Source organism: Jaculus jaculus, chromosome 16, assembly GCF_020740685.1.
Source record: "Jaculus jaculus isolate mJacJac1 chromosome 16, mJacJac1.mat.Y.cur, whole genome shotgun sequence".
Lineage (NCBI taxonomy): Eukaryota > Metazoa > Chordata > Mammalia > Rodentia > Dipodidae > Jaculus > Jaculus jaculus.
The window spans coordinates 19,466,404-19,493,154 of NC_059117.1; the positions used below are offsets into that span (position 1 = coordinate 19,466,404).

General features: G+C 47.4%; 1 protein-coding gene across 7 annotated transcripts in view; it reads right to left on the reverse strand.

Annotated features, from left to right (window-relative positions):
- Positions 1 to 506: 506 nt before the first annotated feature.
- Atxn7l1 (ataxin 7 like 1) overlaps positions 507 to 26,751 on the reverse strand; it is a 297,249-nt gene continuing 271,004 nt past the window's right edge. For 2 of the 7 annotated variants that reach the window (XM_045135930.1, XM_045135935.1), the window contains 6 exons: positions 23,616 to 23,808; positions 16,205 to 16,326; positions 14,463 to 14,753; positions 10,178 to 11,156; positions 6,842 to 6,916; positions 2,167 to 4,032 (listed from right to left, as the gene is read on the reverse strand). In XM_045135930.1, coding sequence (XP_044991865.1) covers positions 3,991 to 4,032; positions 6,842 to 6,916; positions 10,178 to 11,156; positions 14,463 to 14,753; positions 16,205 to 16,326; positions 23,616 to 23,808 — 1,702 coding nt within the window. In that variant the 3' untranslated portion in view covers positions 2,167 to 3,990. Of the gene's footprint in view, positions 1,167 to 2,166; positions 4,033 to 6,837; positions 6,917 to 10,177; positions 11,157 to 14,462; positions 14,754 to 16,204; positions 16,327 to 23,615; positions 23,809 to 26,751 lie in introns of those variants that run through there. The other 5 variants (XM_045135931.1, XM_045135934.1, XM_045135937.1 and 2 more) reach the window with 5 other exon arrangements.

Sequence of the window (26,751 nt, forward strand, 5' to 3'; positions counted from 1 at the left end):
TAATCTCAGAGTGACCTCGAACTCTCGGAGATCCTCCTACCTCTGACTCCCAAGTGCTGGCTCCATCCTCTTTCATAGTTTATAGCAGCATTTTCAGTTAGTCTTTCCCTAGAAGTCAGTCCTTCCCACCACGCCATTTGACACGATTCTGTAATCACACATCAGATGGCGTGGAATGTGCTCTCTCCCTGTCTGAGCTGTTCCCAGACAGCAGCTTCTCACCACCGAGCACAGAGCGCCTAGCTCAGGAGCAGGCATGGAAGAGAGGCTCTGTAAATATTCGTTTTAATGAATTCACTGTCTTTTACTCCCTAATATCTCCTCTCACCGCTGTATGTTCTTGTGGGAAGGCTGGTGAGAAGCTCTTCATTCACCAAGGAAAAAAAACAAAGGCAATACCATAAATTTTATCAAAATCCAAAGACTTTGTTTACAAACATATAAATTATTTTATTTACAAAGCCATGTTACAAAAAAAAGCAAAAAAAAAAAAAGAAAGAAAGAAAGAAAAGAAAATAATAATACAATCGCTCACTGGAGAATATTTCCAGGCCTGGTGTTGAACCATGGCAGTATTAACAGATACATGTTTGTTCTTTCTTTTTAAAACTGTAAGCCATAGAATTTACTATTTACACCTACTTCCAACATTTATTCTGCTTACATCACAGGCATGGAATGGATTCTATCTGATATGCTAATTCATAAAGGTGTGGGACAAAAATGCGTTACAAAATATGGATCGTAGAAAAGAAACCCACTCCACAAGTGTGGCATCTGTGTGGAATGACTGGACACGCTTTCTTCAAAATTCTGGAAAAAGTTTCTAAAATCAGCTGTAGGAAAGGACGAATGAGCAGGTGCAAATTCTTGTCTGTGCAACAACAGTTATTGAATAGATACCCCATGACTGACCGGCTACATAAAACCCACAGAGTTTTCTTAAAGTGCCATGGGCCAACAGCATAACAAAATATAAGGTGTAAATAGAAAATTTCATTCTTTTCTTTTCTCTTTTTTTTTTTAAACAAGAGTTCACTGAGAATCAGCAATAATAGAATATGCTGTATAAACTATTCTCTACAAAGGTTGATCAGCATTATTTACAATTGGTACATCAATACAAAAGAAGGCATACATGTTATCCAAGTCGCTTTTTTTTTTTTCTTATGGCTGACAGGTCTATGCATTGCGTTATGCTTAACAACCAGAGCTTCCGAGCCTCTGCGGCTGGGGACGAGTCAGGAGCTCCTCAGGCAAGACGGGGGGGATGTGCGCAGCCAGGGGGCCGGGACGCAAGGCCGAGTGGGGTGTGCGAAACAGAAAGACCCAAAGGATATCACTCTAAGGATGCTCTGCAGACTGGTCCAGTTGAACTCCATGAAGACAGACCCAAAGGAAATCTTTTATCTGCATTCCATATTTTCAAGCTGAAAGTTTTTTTTTTTTTTTTTAATACATCATAAAGTAAACCTGTGGTTGACTGTGAAGGAAGAAATGTGGGTTTTCCCTTTTTTTGCTCAGTTACCAGAAATGTCCTCACCTTGGTATAAGCCAGTCTTTTGAGAAAGTAAGCAGCATTGGGGGGGGGGGAGCCTCTTTTTTTCCAGCTCTCGGTTCTGGGTGTACGGAGCTAGAATGCCAAAGCCAGCTGAAATGCTCCTTCAAGTCGGGGTGAAGACATTATTTTCTCAGAAGCAGCCACTTTATCTCTCAACCTCTGTTTCCCTCTTTGAGTACAAGAGTTTATAAATCAGAGGGTTGTTCTGTTGCCGAGACTTATTTGTTTTTGACTCCTGCAAGTTTCAACAACTAAAAATAAATTATTTAAAAAAACAACAGACAGACTTTCTAAAACCGAACAAGACAAAAATTGTGCAAAAATAACAAAGATATTTACATACTTTTCAGTCTGAAGAAAATGTACAATAAAAACATAATTCAAAGAACATTTTAAAAATATAAACATTGCTTAAACTTTCCTAAGTTTCATATTGTTTCTGAAACTATTCTGGTCAGTTAGCTCTGTAATATAGTAAAACATAAATTATTACAAAATTAACACTATAAAAATTTACTTTAAGAATATTTTCTAAACTTTTTTTCAAAGGGTCTAACCTTGTTTATAATTTCTTAAACATTTATAAGTCTTAAAATCTGCCTTAACATTAAAAAAAAACAACCAAAAAGTAACAATCATTCCTTCAATTTGAAGTCTCTTTTTTTTTCCCAAGACGTAAATAAACCAGCATATAAGTGCACTTTTAACACTGTAGAAATAAAAATGAAATCATCCAAACTAATGTCCTGGTACTTAAATATCAACTCCTGATTTTATTTTATTTTTTAAAAATCTTTATATTAAAAAAATTTTGGAATCCTATAAGAAACACTGTCAGTGCAATTCCATTGATGCAAATCACTCCGTTTGCCTCCCGTCTTTGCAGATCCCAATCGTGTGGTGAAACTTAACAGTAGTCTGATCTTTGGGTTGGGAGGAAGGGAATGGAGAGGAAAACTTCAGGGAGGGAATGATGGCTGTGCCCAGCTGCAAAACTAGCCCGTGTTTCTGATTCCAGAATGAAGCTGAGCCGTGCTGCCTTACGTCATGGGCAAAGTCCCAAATTTGAGCGCAGAATGCCTACTTTGTACTGTGAATTCTGATTCCCTATTAGAGCTTATGGTACTGCTCTTTCTTTCAAACTCCAGTGTGAATAGCTTTGCAACGGCCGCGCTCCAGCACTTCCAAATGGCGTTTCTTTACTACGTCTGCCCTTAACCGCTCCTCGCATCTGAGAACTGGGCGCAGGCTCATCTGTGGGTGGGCAATGCTAGTATTTATTCTTATAAGGGGTTTGGCACATAGCCCTCCAGGCAGGCTTTTCCCCTGGAGGAATCTTCCTGGCCCTAGAACTTTCCTTGAGAAGGCAGCACGAGAACCTTTGGCAGCTACGGCCACCAGGTCCCCACTTGCATGGAGGGGGTCCCTTGGTTCCTGTGGCCTCTGTGCGAGGCTTCGTGTCTCTAGCTGACCCAGCTTTGGGAACTTGTGCACTGCCCTAAGCGAAGGGATTCTTTGCAGAGTAGATTCCGAATGAGCTCAGACCTAGACAGCTACCTGGTTTTCATTATCTATCTTTTGAGGGGCATTGTCCCTTCTCTCCATGGTCTGCTTCCTGTCTCCCTCCCAGGTCCCTTTTGTCCCTGTCCTTGACTGGGTATAGCTTTTTATTTATTTATTTATTTATTTATTTATTTATTTATTTATTTACTTTTTGAGCTGTATAACTGGATCTAAGTATTGAGTAAACCATATAATTAATGGGCCACTAAATTTGGCTCCTGGCATTTGGCTCTAGCCACAGAGGGCTGCAGAAGCCAGGTGAGAGACCCCCCCTGCCCAAAGGCCCTAGCTCCTCCTTCCCCACCAAGCTCCTCTCCCAGCATGTGGTCCAGGGGAGCTGGTGTGTGTGTGAGGTGGCAATTCCTGATGTCCAGTGGGATTCTGGTGAGTGACCTGTGGGATGGGATGGGATGGATGGGGCGGGAGAGGGTGAGGAAGGGAAAGAGCTCTGCAAATGTAAAGATTCAAGAGCTTCCATGTATGCTAACCCGGAACGGACACCTTGTGATGTCTGCTCTCAGGGCTGGGGCAAAACGATGGTGTGCTAGCAGCATTAGGACCAAGGGTGTGACCCCAAATTTGGAAGAATGTATAAACATGGCAAATGAAAACAATGAAAAGGAAAGAAAACATTGGTACTGTTTTCCATAGATCTCAAATGCACATTCTTTTGCCTTTTTTTTCTTTTTCTTTAGGACAACTGAAAATTGGTCAAATAAAAAAAGAAGAAGAGGAAGAGGAAAGGCCAGAAACACAGGCAGTACCCAGGAAGCAGACTCTCCCCCACGGGCCAGCCCCTCTTCCTGCTGCGGTGTGCTGGGGAGGTTCACAGCAGGAACTGGTTTGGAAGTGGCTTTGCAGTCGTGTTAAGGAAGAGTCCGTATCCTGCCCATTCTGCTTGCGTTCTTCTAGGAAAGAAAAGAAAAATACGCTTCAACACAGTACATTCGGGATGAGAACTGACACGAGAATTCAGAGAAGTCAAGAATTCAGCCCGTTTTCTTGTCTGCGACACAAAGGATAAGAGCCCCTGACCTGTCCGTGGCGAAGGGCAGCTGTACCAGGCAACTGAGGGGTTGGGTATTAAGGAATCCGCATGGAAGGCGGTGAGGACCGTCCCAGCGCTGGAGGGACGCGTGGAGAGAGGGCTGGACTAACTCAGATCTTCCCTCTTCCCTTTCCCTGTGGGTCATGTTTTCCTGTGTGCCCTGCAGATGACACAGAGTGTCACCTAAGGAAGGCATGTAGCTTTTAGAGATTTGGGGTATAAGTGACTTTCTTTTCTTTCTTTTTTTAAAATTATTTATTTATTTGAGAGAGGGAAAGAGGCAGACACACACACACACACACACACACACACACACACACACACAGAGAGAGAGAGAGAGAGAGAGAGAGAGAGAGAGAGAGAGAGAGCGCGGGAGGGAGGCAACGAGCGAGATAATGGGCGCACCAGGGCCTCCAGACACTGCAAACGAACTCCAGTTGCGTGTGCCCCCTTGTGCATCTGGCTAATGTGGGTCCTGGAGAATTGAACCAGGATCCTTTGGCTTTGCAGGCAAATGCCTTAACTGCTAAGCCATCTCTCCAGCCCATGACCTTCTTTATTTTATTATTTTTTTTGGGGGGGGGGTTGAAGCAGGGCTTTACTCAAGTCCAGGCTTACCTGGAACTCACTCTAGCCCAGGCTGGCCTTGAACTCACAGTAATCCTAACTCAGCCTCCTGAGTGCTGGGATCAAAGTTGTGCTTAGTTCTTTCTTTCTTTCTTTCTTTCTTTCTTTCTTTCTTTCTTTCTTTCTTTCTTTCTTTCTCTCCCTCTCTCTTTCCTTCCTTCCTTCCTTCCTTCCTTCCTTCCTTCCTTCCTTCCTTCCTTCCTTCCTTCCTTTCGTTTGTAACAATAACTTCTTTAAAAAAATTTTTGTTTGTTTATTTATTTGTGACAGAGAGAGAAAGAGGGAGAGAGAGAGAGAGAGAGAGAGAGAAAGAAAGAGCGAGAGAGAGAGAAAGAATGGGTGTGCCAGGGCTTCCAGCCATTGCAAACAAACTCCAGACACGTGTGCCCCGTTGTGCACCTGGCTGATGTGGGTCCTGGGGAATTGAGCCTCAAACTGAGGTCCTTAGGCTTCACAGGTAATTGCTTACCCACTAAGCTATCTCTCTAGCCCCCCCCCCCTTTTTTTAAAAGAGATCTCAAGAGGGACAGAAGGACAGGATTTCTATCCTTTCCAAGGCCTTGGCTTCTTTTTGTTTGTTTGTTTATTTTTATTTATTTATTTGAGAGTGATAGGCAGGCAAAAAGAGAAAGAGGCAGAGAGCGAGAGAGAGAGAGAGTGAGAGAGAGGGAGAGAATGGGTGCATCAGGGCCACCAGCCACTGCAAATGAACTCTAGATGCAGGCACCACCTTGTGCATCTGGCTTATGTGGATTCTGGGGAATTGAGCTTCAAACCGGGATTCTTAGGCTTCACAGGCAAATGCTTAATCACTAAGCCATCTCTCCGCACTTTTTTTTTTTTTTTTAAGGTAGGGTCTCAAGTTAACCCAAGATAACGTGGAATTCACTATGTAGTCTCAGGGTGGCTTCAAACTCACAGCCATTCTCCTCCTACCTTTCTCTGCCTCCCCAGTGCTGGGATTAAAGGCATGCTTAGTTCTTCTTTTTTTTTTTTTTCCAAGGTAGGGTCTTGCTCTAGCCCAGGCTGACCTGGAATCTAGAATTTACCATTTAGAGATTTTGGGTATAAGTGACTTTCTTTTCTTTCTTTTTTTAAAATTATTTATTTATTCGAGAGAGGGAAAGAGGCAGACACACACACACACACACACACACACACACACACACACACACAGAGCGAGGATGGCCTCAAACTCACAGTGATCTTTCTACCTTAGCCTCCCAAGTGCTGGGATTAAAGGCATGTGTCACCATTCCTGGATTAGGAAGGTTTTATTATAAAGATTGGGACAAAACATACTACATGTCTGAGATGACATATCAACCCAATCTTTGTACTTTCCAATCATGTGTAAGAGGCACAACCCATTTTTCCCTAGACATGTTCTTTCTCTCTTTCTCTCTCTCTTACACACACACACACACACCCTCCTTTAGAGCACTAATATCTCAGTTTAGACACTGACTAGTCTCACACCTCATGTTTATCAAAACTGCCAGAACATTCCCACTGTAATCCACATGCTCACAGCTCACGGGGGCATTGGAGAAAGGAGTGACTGACAAATGCCACCTGCCATGACCTTTGGTCCACATCATCTCATTTCATTCCACAGTACCATTAGCAGGTAGTTACCAACTTTGCCACTGAGCAAATGAGAAACTCACATGGAAAGAACTCCTCTGATGAGATCACGCAGCTTATAATTAATAATAATAATAATAATAAAAAATAATAATAAATTTAATTCTTGGGCTTGTGATGTGCCAGAGATCATTTCTACTATCATCCAGAGACTTTTATTTGAAAAGCTAATTTAATCCCCACAAAAGCTATATGAGGTTAGTGGTCAATATGATTTTACCGAGGAGGAAATGAAAGCACAGAGAGGTAACTTGCTAATAACTAAAAGACCTAGGCTGTCTGGAATCCAGGTTAGTCCTCTTCTTAACTGGAGGTGGCATTCGAACTAGGGTCTGCCCCAATTCCCACGCTCCCTGCCCTGATGTTAACTCTATGCACTCCCTTCTAGAACTTACCTGTCGGCTGTGTCCTGGGCTGGATATGCTTGAAGGACTGGATTGTGACAAAGTTAGGCTGTTATTTTTCCCAACCTGAAAGACACCAGTGAAGTGCCACTCAGAAACCCAAGGAAACTTGAGGAAGACCTTCTGATCCCCTCACTTGACTCGCAGTGAGCATTTTTTTAATATATATGTATTTTTATTCATTTATTTGAGAGAGACTCCAGAGGCATGCATGACTTTATGCATCTGGCTTTATGTGGGTACTGGGGAAGTGAACTCAGGTCATTAGTCTTTGCAAGCAAGTGCCTTAACCTTTGAGCCATCCCTCTGGCCCCCCCTTTTTTTGTCTTAAATAGCAGAGAAAGCAACAATAATTTTTTTTTTTGGGGGGGAGCACTTTTCCTTCCTAGAGGAAAAACCATGGTGGGAGTTCTTTCATTCTTTTGAGTGACATGTGCCAAGAGGCACAGCTTGTTCACCTGTAGCCCAAAGGTGCCACAAACTCACCCACCTCTGACCACAATGCTAGGCCCAGGTTATTTCTAGCTGCAGATAAAACATCCAGGCCAAGAGAGTCAGACAGTGCTGGCCTTGGGCTGGCCGGCACGGAGGGGAATAGGCTGTGCCCTGGCTGGGTCCTGGGCAGGCAGTCCTTGGGGGCTTTTTGTGTAGCCCTTCTCTGTGATTGTCCTGGAGTCAGGGACCAGCCTTGTCCCACTTGCAAAGGCAGCTCTTGCCTGCAAACAGTTCCTTCTTTACATTCACTTGCCTTTGTGTATAGACAGACATGTGCCTTTCATACAGTCATGTTTTGTGTTGCATTTAATACCTCGGCGGCAAATATTGACCATACACCTCCCAGCTACAATTAGATAGACCCTTAAATTTCCCCTAAGCATACACAGATTCAACTTCAAAAATTTTTTTTCTTTTTGGGCTGGAGAGATGGCTTAGTGGTTAAGTGCTTGCCTGTGAAGCCTAAGGACCCTGGTTGGAGGCTCGATTCCCCAGGAGCCACGTAAGCCAGATGCACAAGGGGGTGCACGCGTCTGGAGTTCGTTTGCAGTGTCTGGAAGCCCTGGCGCGCCCATTCTCTCTCTCTCTCTCTCTGCCTCTTTCTCTGTCAAATAAATAGATAAAAATAAAAATAATTTCTTTTGAGACTGGATTTCCTGTATCCTTGGCTGGCCTCAAAGTTGCCATGTGGCTAGAGATGACCTTGAACTCCTCATCCTCCTGCCTCTTCCACAGGAGTACTGGGATTACAGGCATGGGCTACTACAGCTGGCTCTCTCCTTGGATGTCTCAAACTCTATGCACCTAAGTAACAGAACCAATTCCAAGTATCTTTTCCTTTCCCCAGGGCTTGAAATTCTTTAGTGGTGACTCCAGACAAAGCCTTTCCCCAGGGGCCTGGTGACACGGACTGAGCTATCTGTCACCCGTGTCAGGGAACCCGCAGGCAGCCACTGTGGACCGACCCGGACGCGCACCTGGGACGCTCACGTGCTCTTTCTGCCCCTGGTTTGGCTGAGTCCTCGTGCTGACTAAGCATTTCATACAGTCCTGGGGGACAAAGGTCCACATTCAATCCAGAGGCACTAAAGGATCGGCATGGGTCAAGAGCCTAGAGACCAGAGCCCAATGCCTGCGTTTAAATCCCAACTCCACTCTCCACTTGTTGTGTGACATTAGGAGCTTAACTTTCCTGGGCCTTGGTTTGGTTCATCTATAAAAGGGATTAATAATAATAAGTATTGAGTTCATGTATGTGAAGTGCTTGGGACAGACACTGTCTGTCACATGGGTTAGCTGGAACTTTTATCTAAACTGCAAGTGACACCAGGGTGTAGCTGTTTCAGGGGGGATGTCTGCAAACCAGGGCAGTGGCTCTGCCTGGCAGCCTCTTGATACAAATTCCTCAGTGCCATTCTTGCCCTGCTCATCCCCTATTTGTCTTTTCTTACCCCCCCCCACCCAGATGCACCCATGGGTGCACTTTCCAATGGGACACTCTCTGGCTGCACCCCCACCTGAACCAGCAGGTCATGATGATGCCTGAGTCAGTGGCTTAGTCTCCAGGTAGGGTTTGGAGTACGCTGGTCCCCACTGTCACCCCTCTGGGCCTGGGGACTCAAGAGTTCGACCTAGGTGCCAGTGGATGAGCGGAGTCTTACCTTCCCCTCAGCTCTCTGACCCTTGAGTTCAAACATGCTATTGCTCAGGTGTGAACTTGGGATCTGTGAATGTCCCCTCAGGAAGTGCTTCTGTGGGGTTTAGCAAGTCTCATAAGTGGTGACATAAAACATTAGAAAACATCTTTTTTTTTTTTTTTTCCCCCCAAGGTAGGTCTTCTTGCTTTAGCTCAGGCTGACCTAGAATTCCTGAACTCACGGCGATCCTCCTACTTCTGCCTCCCGAGTGCTGGGGTTAAAGGTGTGCACCACCACGCCTGGCTAGGAAACATCTCTAAACAACTGCCTCTCACATTTCCAAAGTCCTCATCCCTGCTCCTCGGGGCTGGCCTTGGGGTGTAGCCTGCTAGTCCTGAGGTGGTAAGGCCAGGGTTGTCCTGGTCTCCATGGCCCACTCTGGGCAGCCTGAGGAACCTGGGGCTTAGGTCCTTCCTCTCTGTACTCCTGTCTGCTGGGCCAGGGTAAGACATGGCCATTCTTCTCATGCCACCCACATTTTCCAGCTTGTTCACACAACACTCCTATGGCTCCCCTGGCACCAGGCACATCTTCACCGCTGGGTGTAAGCTGCAGTTTTACTTCAGGAAGAAAAGAGCTAAGTCCTATGTAGGCAGGAGGCAGAGTCAAGCTGGCCTGGTGACCCAGGACAATCCCCGAGGGAGCTGGACTCGCAAGCTGTCACTCTCCGGGTGGGATCTGACATCACTTAACCTGATCGGGCCTCAGGCCCTCCCTGGGGAGACTCGAACAGATCGGATCCAATTTGTTCACAACAGAACCCTTTGGTGAGGTTATCCTCAGAACCCCAAGAATGACAACAGACAGGTGGAACGGGGAACTCAGAACCACTTTTGTGCCTCAGTCTGCCTATCTGTTAAGTGACAATCACCACTGCGCTGCATGGGCTGGGTGGGTGTGAGGACTCAATGGAGAGGTCTGGAAGGGGCTTAGCTCGTGGCCTGGCACATTTGTTCCACGAAACCACTGTTCTCAGGAGGAGGGCGAGTGATGCCCGAGTCAGGAACTTGGGGAAAGGAGCCACGCTGGTGTCACCTGTCTGAGCCACCTGGCCAAAACAGGGGCACCGCCCAGCTCCCCGAGATCCCACGCCCCCACCAGAGCCGATGAAGGCAGTTGCCGGGGGCTCCCTTACCTGCCGAGAGGAGGTGCTGTTAACGGGATCGGGCACCGGTGCAAGAAGGCCGGGTGGGTTCTTTTTGTGAACGCTATTCATACCAGGCATTTTAGTGATTTTACACGCTTTGTTACTAGTACTTGAATTCTTACGCTTTTTTCCTTCTGACGTGTCAAAAGAGAGGGGCAGAGAAGACACGGCATTGTGGGAGGCCAGGGAAAGATCCCCTGCGTGGAGCGCAAGGGAGGGCACAGAGAGGGGACAGGAGCCACTGCTGCCGCCCACCGGGCCCACCTGTCTCACTAGGTCCGCAGGGCCACCGGGCAGCGAGGTCCGTCCTGAGGGCTCCAGCTTGGCACTGAGCGGGCTCACCCCGTTGTTTGAGTTGTGCACGGACAGACTGTTATAGGGAGGGGCCGCCTGATAGGAGTTCAAAGCGGAACTGGCATTCAAAACGCAGTTCTTTTTGTGGGTCCCTGACAATGGGGACGAGAGGGAGGTCTGCAAGGACAGGGAGGAGGAGGAGGAGGAGGAGGAGGAGGAGGTGGAGGAGGAGGAGGAAGTCGAAGACTGTGGCTTCCTCTTTTTGTTACTTGGAGACTCTTCGCTCCGGGCGGACAGGTCTTTGAGTTTTGAGGATTTGCTGGTTTTGGTTTTGGATGGCTTGTGGGATGGGGAAGGGATGACAGCTGGTATCGGGGACACGGCGGATGGGGCCTTGAAGGTTGAGTCCATGATGCTGAGGGTAGCGGCCACATGGGGGAAAGCTGTGGTGTGGGACATGAGGACGCGCGGGTCCGGCGATGCCACAAAAGCTGCGTCAGGGAGCATGGCTGATGTCATTATGTAAGAAGAGGTGAGTCTCGAGCTGATGGGAGCTGAAGGAAGATACACAGCACTGGGGTTGCTGAAAGGCTGTAAAACGGATGCTGGCACAGGGGTGGTGATGTGGGCTGCTGGCGAGGGCATGGGGCTATCTGCCGCAGGAGGGATCTTCCTAAACACGAGAGAAGAGCCAGAGAGAAACAGTGAGACATTGGGCTGGCATCGCCTGGGAGGCTCGGTGAGTCTGAGGGGGGCAGGGTTACATAGGACACCCCGGCAGAACCAGACTATGGAGGATGGCGCCTTGAAGGATGGTGAGGTCTGAAGGATGGCCCTTCCCTGCGCTGCCCCCCACCGCAACATCTAGCAGCTACCTGGACGCCCTCAGGTTTCCCGCAGCCAGTGCCCCCGCGTCCCGGCTACTCACTGGACAGCGGCCGAGTTGGGTTCGTGAGTGAAACGCGAGTGTTTCTGGGAATATCAACGGCCTCGGCTATCTCTGTGCCCATCCTCCCATTTGGCGGTGATCAAAGTAGATTTTTTTTTTTTTTTTAAATTTCAATTTTTTTGTTTTTTCGAGGTAGAGTAGCTCAGGCTGAACTGGGATTCACTGTGGCCTCGAACTCACGGAGATCCTCCTACCTCTGCCTCCCCAGTGCTGGGATTTAAAGGCGTGCGCCACCATGCCCGGCTACGAAAGTGGTTTTGAATGAGCATTTTTGAATTTAGGTTTTGGCTTAAAGTAAGAAATAGGAAGAGAGAGCTTATGGATATGGGGAGAGGGCAGAGTTTTTTCCTCCTCTGCCCACTGCAAACTTTCTGAACCCTTCTTCCCCACACTAGTCTTGGCTGGAGGCCTTCTCTCTGCAGGTCAGCAACCTTGTGTTCATCATCTAGAGCTCCCGGAGAGATTCTTTCCCATGTTAGCCCATGGGATTGAACCTAAGGGCTCACTCACGTGAGGCAAGCATTTTACCACTGAGCTTTCTCCAGCCCCTCTTTTTACTTATTTATTTTTGTTTTCAGGTTCTCACTCAGTTGCCTAGATTGGACTTGACCTTACTCTGTAGTCTAGGCAGGCCTTGAACTTGTGACTTCCTGTCTCAACCTGCAAGTATCTGGGATCACAGGCCTGTGCCACCAAGCCTAGCAGGGACCTCCGCATTTTCCTCTTCATCTCACTCTCTCTCATCAGGGTTGGAATGAAGAACTTCTGCCAGATAGTCCTGTTCCTGTGTTGTGAGAAGGCCCGGAGAAGCAGACCCATAGTTAAGGTGTGAGAGAAGGGTAGGAGGACAGTTTGCAGATAGGGAAAAAGAAAGCCACAGTTGTCTTCCTGGAAATGGGCTGCGGTGGGGGGGGGGGGGGCGCGGGCAGTGCCTCAGGACCAAGTCCTTGGAGCCAAGGCCAGCATCAGGCACTTTTGGGACCTCTGTAAACTCTTCCCTTTAATTTTTTTTTTTTTTTTTTTTTTTTTGGTGACAGTGGTGCTATGCAGGCTGGCCTTTAACTTTTGATCTTCCTGACTCAGCCTTTTAAATGCTGGGATTCTGAGTGTATGCTCCGCTAACAGCTAGCCACAACCCCACTGCCTTTTGCCACGGGCAGGAAATGGCTCCTGCTGCAAACTTACGAGAGGAGAGCGCTGCTGCTCCTCTGAGTGTGGGGGTGAGAGGCGGACACAGGAGCCTCGGGGTCCCTGTCCTCTTTGCAGGAAAGAGCTGTGACCTCAGGAGCCGGCGAATGTCTCCGAGGTAGTGCCTTTTGATTTCTTTCTTGCTTTTCTTTTTTGGGGGTGGGGTGGTTTCAAGGTTTCCGCTCTAGCTCAGGCTGGAATTCACTAAGTAGTCTCAGGGTGGCCTCGAGCTCAGGGTGATCCTCCTACGTCTGCTGGGATTAAAGGTGTGCGCCACCACACCTGACTAGCTTTTGGATTTCTTACATTGGATGTCCCCCTGACTCTTAGGAACTTTCCTTTATTATTTTTTTTTATGTTTTTAAAAATTATTATCATCATTAACAACATCATGTGTTGGTACCCTCTTTTCTCTCACCCCTGCCCCCATTCCGTTGGGGACGCTCCTCAATGGGGTTGCTGGTATTCCCTATGGAGTTGTAGTTTATGCGTTGTGGGAGCAGAAGCCCGTGGTTTTTTTTTTTGGGTGGGGGGAGAACCTTCCTTTTTGGGAAGCAGCCCTAGAAGGCAAGGCTGACATGTCTGTTCTTGGGCTGGCTTGGAACAAACACCCTGGGGGACAGGCCCTCACACCACCCACCCTCCTTTCTGAAAGCCACTTTCAGGTGTGGCAGGGGCCCCCCATGAGAAGGAAGCACCTCTCCGGGATGTCCTCTTTCTGAAGAGCCCTCGACTGTCCACACGTATACAACCTGTGGCTACGATCTCTAGGGAGCTAGCCTGAGGCATCCATGAACACAGAAGCACAGCGTCTTTGCAAATGCCATCCCGAGGGGGCCAAATGTAAGTGGCTAATCCTGCCAAGCCCGCAGCAGCCGTGACCATGAAGGTGCCCCAGAAGTCCCCTCCTCTAAAGCCTCCAGATTGACAAAGCTCCTGTTGACCCGAACAAGGTGGTCCACGGATACTTGTTGCAACGAATGGATGAGTGAATGAATGAATGAGGCCATGGACAGATGGATGGGAGGCGGACGGGCGAGCAGGTGAATCTCGGCAGCAACACAACCATATTGTCAGGGACTATGCATACTGGGCGAGGACTCCCATAGACTCAGACCAGGAAGGTCGCACACATCCTTAGAACTGTCTGGCACTGCACAACCCCTTCCTAGCAGGGCCGGGGCGCATATTTAGAGAGTAAGGCATCGGCAGAACCTTCTTGCTGTCTTTGTTGCCCCGCTGTGGTACAGCGGGCGCCCCTCAACCTACTCTTGGCTCCTGTCCCTACTGGTTAATGTTCAGAGGAAAATAGATGGCGGCAAAGGGTTGACCATTACTTGCAATAAAAGGTAATTTACAAACACCAGCTAGCTCATTGAGGGAAGCTCCCCTCCTGAGGACCTTGGATGGGATTTTTAATGTCCCAATTTATGGTTTCCTCATGAAATACTTGCTATAAATTCATGCCTCAACTTGTGCTGATAAGCAAAGTTGAAACCTTAAATCTTAACTGGCCCCGTTCAGGAATTGGAATGTGTGTTCCTTTTGGCATAATTTCTAGTCCTTTCTTCTCTCTCCTCCAAGCCTCAGTGGGCAGCCAGGACAGGGGGAAGAGCAGGGTAAGGGGCTGTCACTACAAATCCTTTTCCTCATGTTTAACAGTTTCTGTGTTTTCCAGGTGCCAAATGATGGTGGATTTCACCTCAGCTGGGTTAGGCCCTGCCTTCAGCTTTGCACACTGGCCTATGGAAGGAAGTCCTGCACCAAAGCCCAGAGATGCGAATCAATTCCTGACAGCGCCCATCCTCCCCTGCCAGCTGGCACGGTGATCCAGATGCTGACCTGGCTGCAAGAGAATACTGGGTTGGCGTCTCCTGATGCAGGGTTAAGTGCTTGTTAAAGAAAAAAGAGTCTTGGCCGTTCCTTTTCTTCCTAAGATCTTCCACGCCCCCTCCAGGTTCGGGCCCGTCAGGGCCTGGGGTGTGGGCAGCGAGGCCGAGAGGGCAGCGAGGTGCTACGCTCTCCAGAGTTGACACCCAGGCAGCCCCAATGTTGCTCAGTGACAGCAGATTGGTTAGGCAAGTCCTGAACAGGGGGGAGGGACCTGATGCCCTGTGGCTCGGGCTTCTGTGCCTGAGGAGGAAAGGAATATGGAGCTTGAGCTGACAGGACACCAGGGAGCGAAATACAGATCAACACATTCCTTCCGCGTGTACTATCACACAGGGGAGCAGAGAGAGCCGCGGGGGTCACCAGGGCTGACTGCCGTCGCGGGGAACCGGGGCGGAAGGTTAAATCACCACAAGTCATGTACAAGAAGGTTATCTCCACATAGTGCCCCTTTGTTTATTTCTTGTTTGTTCTGTTTTTATTTTTCTTTTAAAGTAGGGTCTCGCTCTAGCTCAGGCTGACCTGTAGTCTCAGGGTGGCCTTGAACTCACGGTGATCCTCCTACCTCTGCCTCCTGAGTGTTGCACCACCACACCTGGCCTTTATTGGGGTTATGCATGAACACAAATAGAAAGAAATCGAGGACTGTCCTGTGGACACCTTGGGTGGTCACTCACATGAGAAGGACTGCCATGCACCTCTTGTGGCCCTTGTCTAGGTTCTATGAGGATTCAGTGTTAGTCTTGAGGCCCCTGAGAGCGCTCAGTGAGCACACAGCAGAGCGCGGGGCATCACCAGGCACCAGAGCTGCCCGAGGGAGGAGCAAGTTGTGGGCTCTGTGGGCAGCTCAAGGGTCTTAGCTGCTCCCGGAGCCCTGCATGACACGAGCCGTGCCTTTTCTGTCATGACAGCTACAGGTCCCTTTGGAGGAGTGCCGGGTGGGGACATCCCGAGCTTGGCCCTTCATTATCAAATGGCCAAAAATGTAGTTCCTAATGGGTCATGGTGGAGAATGTCTAGGTCCGTTCTTCCTTCACAAGAACATTCTAAGGTTTGTTTCCTTTTTTGTAAACTGATTGACAGGTCAGCGTGTTGGGCAGTGTCGGAGAATAAGTAGAGAGAGATGAAACGCGAGCTGGAGTTTAGGGAAGAAAGAGAAGCAGAGGGGAGGAGAGGACCCTGGGGAGGTGAGAAGGGCCAAAGACAAACTTCGCCAACTTCACGACATTGCTCAGGACCTGCCCTGTTGGCAACTATACCTGCTTGTTCACAGGACAGCAACGATCTGGAAAGGGGTCTGTAACCATTATGAAATCCCCAGTATCACTGCCATATCATTCACATTATCAACAGAAGCAAATTCTTCATATCTTTAAATGTTCGGAGTAGTAATAACAAGGCCCTATAACGCTCTTAAGTAAACGAGATCTTACCCAGTCACCTTGTCATTTGATATCACCAACACAAAAAGGATCTTTCGGGGAGGCAAAGAATACAGCACACTGTCTGTGCTGCTAAAAATTGCCAGGCAAGCCATTTATTAGCGCTGACGATTTCAGACTCAACCCCAAACCCCGATTTCAGGGTCATTTTGTCCTATGGCAAGCCAGCTGCTGACTCCTGTGCTGAAAGTTAGGGTTCAGGCAACGGTGGGGTAGCTCTCATCTTATATTGCACAGAAACTGCCCACTTACTTCCACATCTGTGAATTCAAGTGTTTTTCTACCATGGAGTTTAGTGCGAATCGAAAACGATCCCATCTTCTATCAAACACATAGTACCCTCGTCCTATGAGGCGACTCCCAAATGAGCAAAACTGTGAGGGGAAAAAAATATTTTAGTTTTGATTACAGGTTAATAAGCTAATATAAACCGTACAGAGAAAAATAGCATTTGCATAAAAACACACAGGGGTACCATTTTACTCCAAATAATAAAAAAAAAAAAGCAAGTAGTACTGAGGCCAAAAATATTTCTGTGACGCTGTACTTGGAGCGCTGGGTCCCTGCAGAAGTTCCCAGCATAACAGCAATCTCCACATTCAGTTTTCTGTGGCACAGAGGGGCCACACTCTGCACTCCTGGCATCATGGTGCCCCTCATCTCGGGGACCTGCGGTTCTCTGCCCTCCTCCTAAGGATGGGAGCAGGTTTCTGGGCCAGATGGCACCTCTCTGTCTGACATCACATGGCCACTCTTCTTCCGCCCGGAGGTACTCATGCCCTTCCCAGCCCTGGCTGCGTCTCTACTTCTCAGCACCCTTGGAACATGTCACACTTCTAGGATCTTGCTCATGTTGTCCCCTCTGTCTGTCATCTCCTTCCTTCCTTGGCAATCCTGCTTGGTGTCTTATGCACAATTTTCATTGTGAATGGCCTCCTCTGAGTGAGCTTCCCGTGGGAACACTGACAGCATGTCTATTGTACACTCTATCTCACTTTAGAATCAGTACACACACACACATACACACACACACACACACACACACGCAAGGCCTATGTATTTGTTGACCATCAATGTGTAAACAGTAGGGATTCTATACTCCTCCTACTTAATATTAGGAACATAGAGATTTGGAATAAAAAAGTAGATAGTAGATTTAGAAGATTGAGGCACAAGAATCAAGGGTTCAAAGCCAGCCTGCATATATAGTAAGACTCTGTCACCAAAAAAAAAAAAAAAAGGAGTTAAGGGGCTGGAGAGATGGCTTCGCAGTTAAAGTGCTTGCCTGCAAAGCCAGAGGAACCAGGTTCAATTCCCCAGGACCCACATAAGCCAGATGCACAAGGGGGCGCATTCACCTGGAGTTCGTTTGCAGTGGCTGGAGGCCCTGGCGTGCCCATTCTCTTTTTCTCTCTCTCTCTGCTTCTTTTTTTCTCTCTCTCAAGTAAACAAATAAATAAAAATTAAAAAGGGGGGACAGAGGCTGGAGAGATGGCTCAGTGGTTAAGGTGCTTCTCTTAAATAAATAAATAATTAATAAATACATAAATGTTTAGGGGCTGGAGAGATGGCTTAGTGGTTAAGGCGCTTGCCTGCAAAGCCAAAGGATCTCAGTTTGATTCCCCAGAACCCATGTAAGCCAGATGCACAAGGGGTACATGCATCTAGAATTCGTTTACAGGGCTGGAGGCCCTGGCACGATCATTCTGTTTTTCTACCTGCCTATTTCTGTATCTATCTTTCTCTCTTAAATAAATAAATAAATATATAAATAAAAATTAAAAAAAATTTAAAGGAAGCTGGGGAGATGGCTTAGCAGTTAAGGCATTTGTCTGCAAAGCCAATGGACCTCGGTTTGGTTCCCCAGCACCCATGTAAACCAGATGCACAAGGTGGCACGTGCATATGGAGTTTGTTTGCAGTGGCTGGAGGCTCTGGCACACCCATTCTCCCTCTGCCTCTTTCCCTCTCTCACTCTTTTAAATAAATAAATAAATAAATAATAATAATTATTATTTTTTTTTGGTTTTCTGAGGTAAGGTCTCACTCTGGTCCAGGCTAACCTGAATTAACTATGTAGTCTTAGGGTGGCCTCGAACTCTTGGCAATCCTCCTCCCTCTGCCTCCTGAGTGCTGGGATTAAATGTGTGTGCCACCATGTCCGGCTCATAAATGAATTAAATTTTAAAAAAATTTAAAAAAGGAGTTAATTGGGGGAGGATAAGGTTCCACCAAAGTGTTTAAAGCAAACCATAGAATTTAAAACATATGGTTTAAATACAGGCCTTCAGATGGTTAAGAACCACTGATTACGATGTAGAGGCCAGTAGACATTCAGGAAGCAGCCTCTGAGAAGGTGACATCTGGCTGCTCTGGAGCTCAGGCAAGTCTGCAAATGACTTTATAACTCAAACGAAGCTTTTTCCCCTCCTCCAGGCCTTCCAGCAGCTGCCTGGCCTCCAGCCCAGACACAGTGCTAGATTGGCACCCGCTGCACAAATGCATCCTGGAGCCAGCGTCTGGGACTGCTCTCAGGAGAAAGGGTCGGGCCTTCCCTTTGTTCTGCTTCTGCTAGGGGGTATTTTTTCATGTTGATTTTTTGGTAGGGGATGGTTTGTACAAAAACCTTACTATTGGGCTGGAGAGATGGCGTAGCGGTTAAGCGCTTGCCTGTGAAGCCTAAGGACCCCGGTTTGAGGCTCGGTTCCCCAGGTCCCACGTTAGCCAGATGCACAAGGGGGCGCCCGCGTCTGGAGTTCGTTTGCAGTGGCTGGAGGCCCTGGCACACCCATTCTCTCTCTCTCCCTATCTGCCTCTTTCTGTCTGTCTCTGTCACTCTCAAATAAATAAATAAAAATGAACCAATAAAAAAATATTAAAAAAAAACCTTACTATCAACCAAAGCTACTGCTACAGGAAAACACACACAACTTTTCCATATCCTCATATTAGGCTCTTGTTTTGTACGTGTGTTTCTTTTTTTTGGTGGGGGGGGTGCATGCACAGATGCACCTAGAAATGCATGCATGTGAGGACGGAGGATGGCCTTGGGTGATTCCTCAGGCTCCAGCCACCTTTTCTGAGACAGAGCCTCTCTCTCTCTCGCTCCCGGCACTCATCAAGTAGTCTAGACTAGTTGCCCAGCAAGCCCTAGGGATCCACCTCCCCAGTGCTGCTATTACAAGTGAGCACCACTTTGCTGGGCTTTAAAAATATATTTTATTTTTAATTTATTCTCTCTCTATATATTTTGTTGTTGTTGTTTTTTGTTTTTCGAGGTAGGGTCTCACTCTAGCTCAGAATGTCCTAGAATTCACTATGTAGTCTGAGGGTGGCCTTGAACTCTTGGCAATCCTCCTACCTCTGCCTCCCAAGCGCTGGGCTTAAAGGTGTGCATTACCACACCTGGCTCTTTTATTCTATTTCTAAAAAATTATTTTTTAAAATATTTTATTTATGAGAGAGAGAGAGACGGAGAGAATGGACGCACCAGGGCCTTCAGCCACTGCAAACAAACTCCAGACGCATGTGCCGCCTTGTGCATCTGGCTTACATGGGTCCTGGGGAATCAAACCAGGGTGTTTTGGCTTTGCAGGCAAACGCCTTACTGCTAAGCCATCCCTCCAGCCCTTATTTTTATTTATTTATTTTGTTTTTTTCAGGTAGGGTCTTGCTTTAACTCAGGCTGACCTGGAATTCACTATGTAGTCTCAGGGTGGCCTCGAACTCATGGCGATCCTCCTATCTTGGCTCTATTTATTTATTTGACACAAGAGAAAGAAGCAGATAGAAAGTAAGAGAGAAAGAGAATGGGTGTGCCAGGGCCTCCAGCTGCTATGAACAAACTCCAGACACATGTGCCACCTTGTGCATCTGGCTTAGGTGGGTCCTGGGGAATCAAACCAGGGTCCTTTTTAAAATGTGGGTTCTGGGGATCAAACTCAGGCCCTCATGCTTGCATGGCAAGTATTTTCCTGTGGTAGTTAACTCTCAAGCCCTTACGGTCTTACTGACTGAGGAGGAAAACATGCTAGAAAATTCTCCAAAACAGAAGCTGGGCTCTGCCTGTACCTGGGAGCTATTCTAAGCCTGGTCGGCATTTGTTCCTTCATCTAACTGCTAAGGACACACTGAGTGAGGGTTCGTTACAAGAATGATTTAATATGTCAGTTGGCCACGAGAGAGGAGAAAGCAAAGAAACAAACTCATGACTTTTCCATTTGTGTCAGCCAAACATGATGGTCCACTAATGTATCACGTCCGGAGCACAGCTTATCTGCCATAGCCACTTAAAGTATAGCTTGTTTGTCATAGCTGCTTATTTTTAAATTTTTATTTATTTACTAGAGATGGGGGGGGGGAGAGAGAGAGAGAGGGAGAGAGAGAGAAAGAATGGGTGTGCCAGGGCCTCTAGCCACTGCAAACGAACTCCAGAGACATGTGCCACCTTGTGCATCTGGCTTACATGGGACCTGGAGAATCGAACCTGGGTCCTTAGGCTTCGCAGGCAAGTGCCTTAACCGCTCAGGCATCCCTCCAGCCCCGCCGCAGCAGCAGCTTCAAGTATAGCTCGTCTGCCATCGCAGCTTGTTCTGTGGACAGATGTCTTTCGCTGTCCTCCAGAGCCTGGCCTTTGCACAGAGCCTCGCCTCTCCTTCGGACTCTGGAGCTAGAGGCCCTTTCATTTTTGGCTCCCAGTGCGATGCCACCCAGATGCCAAGTTAGGAGGCCATGGAGGTTGGCAAAGCTGCAGATGGCTGCAGATGCTCACTGTGGCCGACCCCGCTGCTTCCATCCTCATCCACCGCGTCCTTGCTGACGTGGCACGGTCTCTTTCCTGTTAACACAGCCATACTTTTCGTCCTGATATCTGATGTGCAGTGGTAGCCCGGAAGAACGTGTCTCCTCCCAGCACCTAGGGATGCATCCTAGCTGGCGTCATCTGTGTCACGGTAATCCTTTCCTTCTGTCACCCCAGTGTAAGGGCAGGCATGTGACCCAGTTTTGGTAGCTATAATGGGAACTCTGTGAAGTCGGCTAGGGATGTCATAGAAAGAAAGATCTTTTCTTTCTTTTCCCTCCCTCCCTTTTTGTAAACAAATACAGTTTTCGGAAGACCCCTTCCTGTGTGTTCCTTTCTATCCTACGCTATACCAGAATGCCAGCGGTAAGGATGTGACACGGGAGCTACATTCGACATGTTAAAATCATGCACTCATGAAAGGTGAAGACGGTCACGTCACATGGTGGGGAAGCTAAACCAAGCTTGGCAGGTACTTTTAGGCTTCTTGCCATGTAAGATAATTACATGCCCTTCCTGTGAATAAGGGCTAGAATTTTCTACGATTGGCAGGCAAAAGTGTTCCAAGTCATCCCTATTCCTTCACTAGCTGAGAAGCAAAGTCCCAGGCTGTAGGAGAATCACAACCATCGTTCCCACAAAGGAGAAGGGCGTCTGGCCTCCCATTCACCGTGCTGGGGAGGAGGGCCTTGCTGTCACGTGCTTAACGCCTGGTTTCATGTATGTAATCTCTGAGATCTTTAGTCACTCCAAGCTAGCCCTGCAGGCTCAGGCTGCCACCACCATGGGCACTGTTCCCAGGGCCCCACATTCAGCTCTATGACGATCACATCAGGCATTTCCCTTCTCAAGGGCTCATAAGGCAGATATCAGTGAGCCTCCAGCTGATGTCTTGATTTCTCACTTTGATATCCATGACCGTCTGAACTGTTGAAGCAGACTCATTCAAGCAGCTGGAAAGTGCCCTTTTGTTAATAAGCAATCGTGCTGAAACTAACTAACTCTCTCTCTCTCAGCTTTGGTGTCAGATGGTCACAGTAATTACAGTACAGCCATCAGGAAAGACCAGCAGTGATGGCTTGTACCTGAGCTGCCACTAAGACAGTTTCCAGAGCAGGAATGCCTGGCTAAGTTTGGACCAGAGGTTCTGGTTTTAGATGGGCAAGACCAGAGGTTGGCTCCCAAGGTCTTTTGTACAGACACCATTTCTCATGCACTCTTCCTTCATGATGGGCCACAAATGCCAGGCATTTGAAGGATTATGCCCAGCCAGGAGCCCTTCCCTTTTCTTTGGTGATGGTTTTATTTATTTAAGAAGTGTCATCTGGTTATCTGGCTTATTTTTTTAAAAATAATTTATTTATTCATTCAGAGAGAGGGAGAAGGAGGCAGGTAGAACGGGCATGGCAGGGCCCTCTAGCTACTGCAAAGGAACTCCAGACACATGTGCCACTTTGTGTACCCGGCTTAGGTGGGTACTGGAGAATGAACCTAGGTCCTTTGGCTTTGTAGGCAAGCGCCTTAACCACTATGCCATTTTTCCAGCCCTATTTTTCTTTCCTTTTCTTTCTTTTTTTTTTTTTGAGGTAGGGTCTCATTTGAGCCCAGGCTGACCTGGAATTCACTATGGAGTCTCAGGGTGGCCTCGAACTCACAGCAATCCTCCTACCTCTGCCTCCCGAGCGCTGGAATTAAAGGCGTGCACCACCACGCCTGGCTCCTATTTTTCAATTATCTATTTATTTTGGGATTTAAAAAAAATTTTTTATTAGCATTTTCCATGATTATAAAAAAAAATCCCATGGTAATTCCCTCCCTTATTTTGGGATTTTGAGGAAGGGTCTCACTCCAGCTCAGGCTGACCTGGAATTCACTATGTAGTCTCAGGGTGGCCTTGAACTCATGGTGATCTTCCTACCTCTGCCTCCTGAGTGCTGGGATTAAAGGCATGTGCCACCGTGCCTGGGTTATTATTTTATTTTTTATTTGACAGACAGAGAGAGGTAGATAGAATAAACATGCCAGGCCCTCCTGCCACTGCAAATGAACTCCAGATGCATATGCAACCTTATACATCTGGCTTTATGTGGGTCCTGGGGAATGGAACCTAGCTTTGCAGGCAAGCACCTTAACTGCTGAGCCACCTCTCCAGCCCTCCTTTGGTGATTTTTTTTTTTTTGAAGGTAAATTCTCACTCTAGCCCAGGCTAACCTGGAATTCACTTTGTAGTCTCAGGGTGGTCTTGAACTCATGGCAATCCTACCTCTGCCTCCCAAGTGCTAGGATTAATTCCTGGACGCATATCATCTACCAAAGCTAAACTCAGAGCAGATTAATCACCTCAATGAACCCATCACACTCATGGAGATTGAAAAAGTAATAAAAAATCTCCCAAAAAAGAAGAGTCCAGGACCAAGTGCTAGGATTAAAGGCGTGTGCCACCACGCTGGCTTTCCTTTGGTGATGTTTAAAGACATTTATAATACCATCATTTAACTTCAGGGTTAATCCTTCAGGTAAAGCTTGGCACTAGAGCCCTTTCCTTAGGAGTGTAGGCTTTTTAAAAAATATATTTTATTTATTTATTGGAGAGAGATAGAGAGATAGAGAGAGAGAGAAGAAGGTAGATAGAATGGGCATGGCAGAGCCTCCAGCTACTGCAAAGGCACTCCAGATGTACCACCTTGTGCATCTGGCTTACGTGGATCCTGGAGAATCGAACCTGGGTCCTTTGGCTTTGCAGGCAAGCGCCTTAACCACTAAGCCATTTCTGCAGCCCAGGAATGCAGCAATTTTGCCAGTACTGACAAGGTGCCTGTGAGTCATAAGGGCAACCACACAGAAGGGGCAGAGGAGGCCTACCGCAAGAGGCTTGGGGTGGTGCGTGGAGAACTGGCAGTCTAGCTTCTCAGATTCGTCCGCTCCGTCCATCTCCCCTTCATCACTGGACAGCCGGCTGGCGAGTTCACCTCCGGCTGCGGGCGCGGGGGGCTCCGGAGTGGAGCCGCTGTGATTTGAAGATGCACTGCTGCTTATGCTGTTTGCAGATGATGGCCTAGGAGAAAAACAAACAGTGAAAGCTTTCCTGAGGTGGCAAGAACCACCTATTTCATGGCACCATAAAGCAGTCCTGTCTCTATGTCAGGGAGGGCAGGTCAATGTCAATTTTCCAAAAGCAAAATAATTAAGGCTGAAGGGTTAAGTGATGGCTCTCTACAGTGACCTGGTGGCGACAGGTTCTCCCTGACTTCCTGTCTCCTGGGCACAATACAGGCAAAGCTCCGGTGTGAGGGGAAAGACTGACAGCGTGAACTTATCCAGAACTCATCCTCTATGCGTTCGTGACTATCCATCTTTCTGCACGGAAGTCAAGTGTGCTCATGCATGCTTGCTTCTTTGGAAAAGTCCAAGCTGACAGGAAGATCCTGTAACCAGGCGAACACCATCAGACTGACCAATAAAATCTTAGTCATAAAGCAACAGTCCCGGGCTGGAGAGATGGCTTAGTGGTTAAGGCGCTTGCCCGCAAAGCCTAAGGATCCAGGTTTGATTCCCCAGTACTCATGTAAGCCAGATGCACAAGGTGGCACATACGCCTGGAGTTCGTTTGCAGTGGCTAGAGGCCCGGGAGTGCCCATTCACTCTTCTCTATCTGCCCCTTCCTCTCTCTCAAATAAATAAATAAAATTTTAAAAAAAGAAACATGCCTGTGACTACTTTCTTTGCTGTTAAACTATGACTATATGAAACCACTGCCATGCAAAAAACAAGATTTTGTCCCAGTGACAGGCAATGGCCACTTACCCTCAGCCATACCCTTTTCTTTTTTTTTTAATTTTTTTTTCTGTTTTATTTATTTATTTGAGAGGGACAGAGAGAGAGAGAGAATGAGGCCGAGAGAGAGAGAGAGAATGGGCGCGCCAGGGCCTCTAGCCACTGCAAACGAACTCCAGACACATGTGTCCCCTTGTGCATCTGGCTAACGTGGGTCCTGGGGAATCAAGCCTCAAACCGGGGTCCTTAGGCTTTACAGGCAAGCGCTTAACTGCTAAGCCATCTCTCCAGTCCCATACCCTTTTCTTAATATTGAGCTGTGTAAGGTTTAGTAGTATCTTCTAAGGATGGGTGTTTCAATTCAATTTCATATATGTAGTTTATTTATCTATTTGAGAGAGAATGAGAGAGAGAGACAGAGAGACAGAGAGAATGGGTATACCAGGGCCTCCTACCACTGCAAACTGCAGACACGCGTCACTTTATGCATCTGGATTTACATGAGTATTGGGAACTGAACCCAGGCCACCAGGCTTTGCAAGCAAGTGCCTTTCAACATCTCTCTAACCCCCCAGTTTAATTTTTTTAAAAATTTATTTATTTATTTATTTGAGAGCGACAGACACACAGAGAAAGACAGATAGAGGGAGAGAGAGAGAGAATGGGCGCGCCAGGGCTTCCAGCCTCTGCAAACGAACTCCAGACGCGTGCGCCCCCTTGTGCATCTGGCTAATGTGGGACCTGGGGAACCGAGCCTTGAACCGGGGTCCTTAGGCTTCACAGGCAAGTGCTTAACCGCTAAGCCATCTCTCCAGCCCCCCAGTTTAATTTTTTGCAAACCCTCTTACCTATTCCCTGGCATGGTTGGCTCATTATAGGTGTTGAGAAATTTTCTTAATGAAGGAATCAGTGAATTTGATAATATAATCTAATACATATCACCTCAATTATCACTAAAGTCATAAAAAAGCAATGTCTCACTCACAGGTAGCTCTATATACTTCTTAAGCAGTGAAAAACACGGTAAAAATCAGAAAATTGTAGAAAGTTAAAAGAGGCAGCCTGGCATGGTGGCGCATGCTTTTAATCCCAGCACTGGGGAGGCAAAGGTAGGAGGATCACTGTGAGTTCGAGGCTAGCCTAAGACTAGATAGTGAATTCCAGGTCAGCCTGGGCTACAGGGAGACACTACCTTAAAAAAACCAAAAGAAAAAACACGTTAAAAGAGGGGGAAAAAAACCAGGTGTGGTGGCACTGATAATCCCAGCACCTGGGAGGTAGAAGCAGGAGGACCAGAGTTCAAGGTCATCACCTACAGTTAGTTATGAGGCCAGTCTGGGATATTTGAGATCATGTCTTTAAAAAAAGTTGGAGCCGGGTGTGGTGGCACAGGCCTTTAACTCCAGCACTTGGGAGGCAGAGGTAGGAGGATTGCCATGAGTTTGAGGTCATCCTGAGATTACACAGTGAATTCCAAGCCAGCCTGGGCTAGAGTGAGACCCCACCTCAAAAAACCAACCCGCCCAAAAAAGTTGGGGCTTGAGAGATGGCTCAGTGGTTAACGGTGCTTGCTTGCGCAAAGCCTGATGGCTGGGTTCAATTCCCTAGTACCCACGTAAAACCAGATGCACTAAGTGGCACATGTGTCTGAAGTTCATTTGCAGAGGCAGGAAGCCCTGACGTGCCCATTCTCTCTCTTTAATAACAATAAAAAAAATGTTAGCAGAGGAATGGTTAGTTATATATCAGGGAGAGGTAGCAAAGATGTGGAAAAACAATTCTGAGGGTTTGAAAAAATCAATATATATTTTAGTTTTTCAAGGTAGGGTCTCACTCTAGCCCAGGCTGACCTGGAATTCACTACGTGGTCTCAGTGGACTCGGACTCACAGTGATCCTCCTACCTCTGTCTCCCGAGTGCTGTGACTAAAGGTGCACGCCACCATGCCCAGCCCACATCAAGTTTTTAAAAAATGTTTTTGGGTTTATTTTTATTTATTTATTTGAGAGCGACAGACAAAGAGGCAGAGAGAGAATGGGCACGCCAGGGCTCAGAGAGAGAGAGAGAATGGGCACGCCAGGGCTTCCAGCCACTGCAGACGAATTCCAGACACGTGCGCCCCCTTGTGCATCTGGCTAACGTGGGACCTGGGGAACCGAGCCTCGAACCGGGGTCCTTAGGCTTCACAGGCAAGCGCTTAAGCACTAAGCCATCTCTCCAGCCC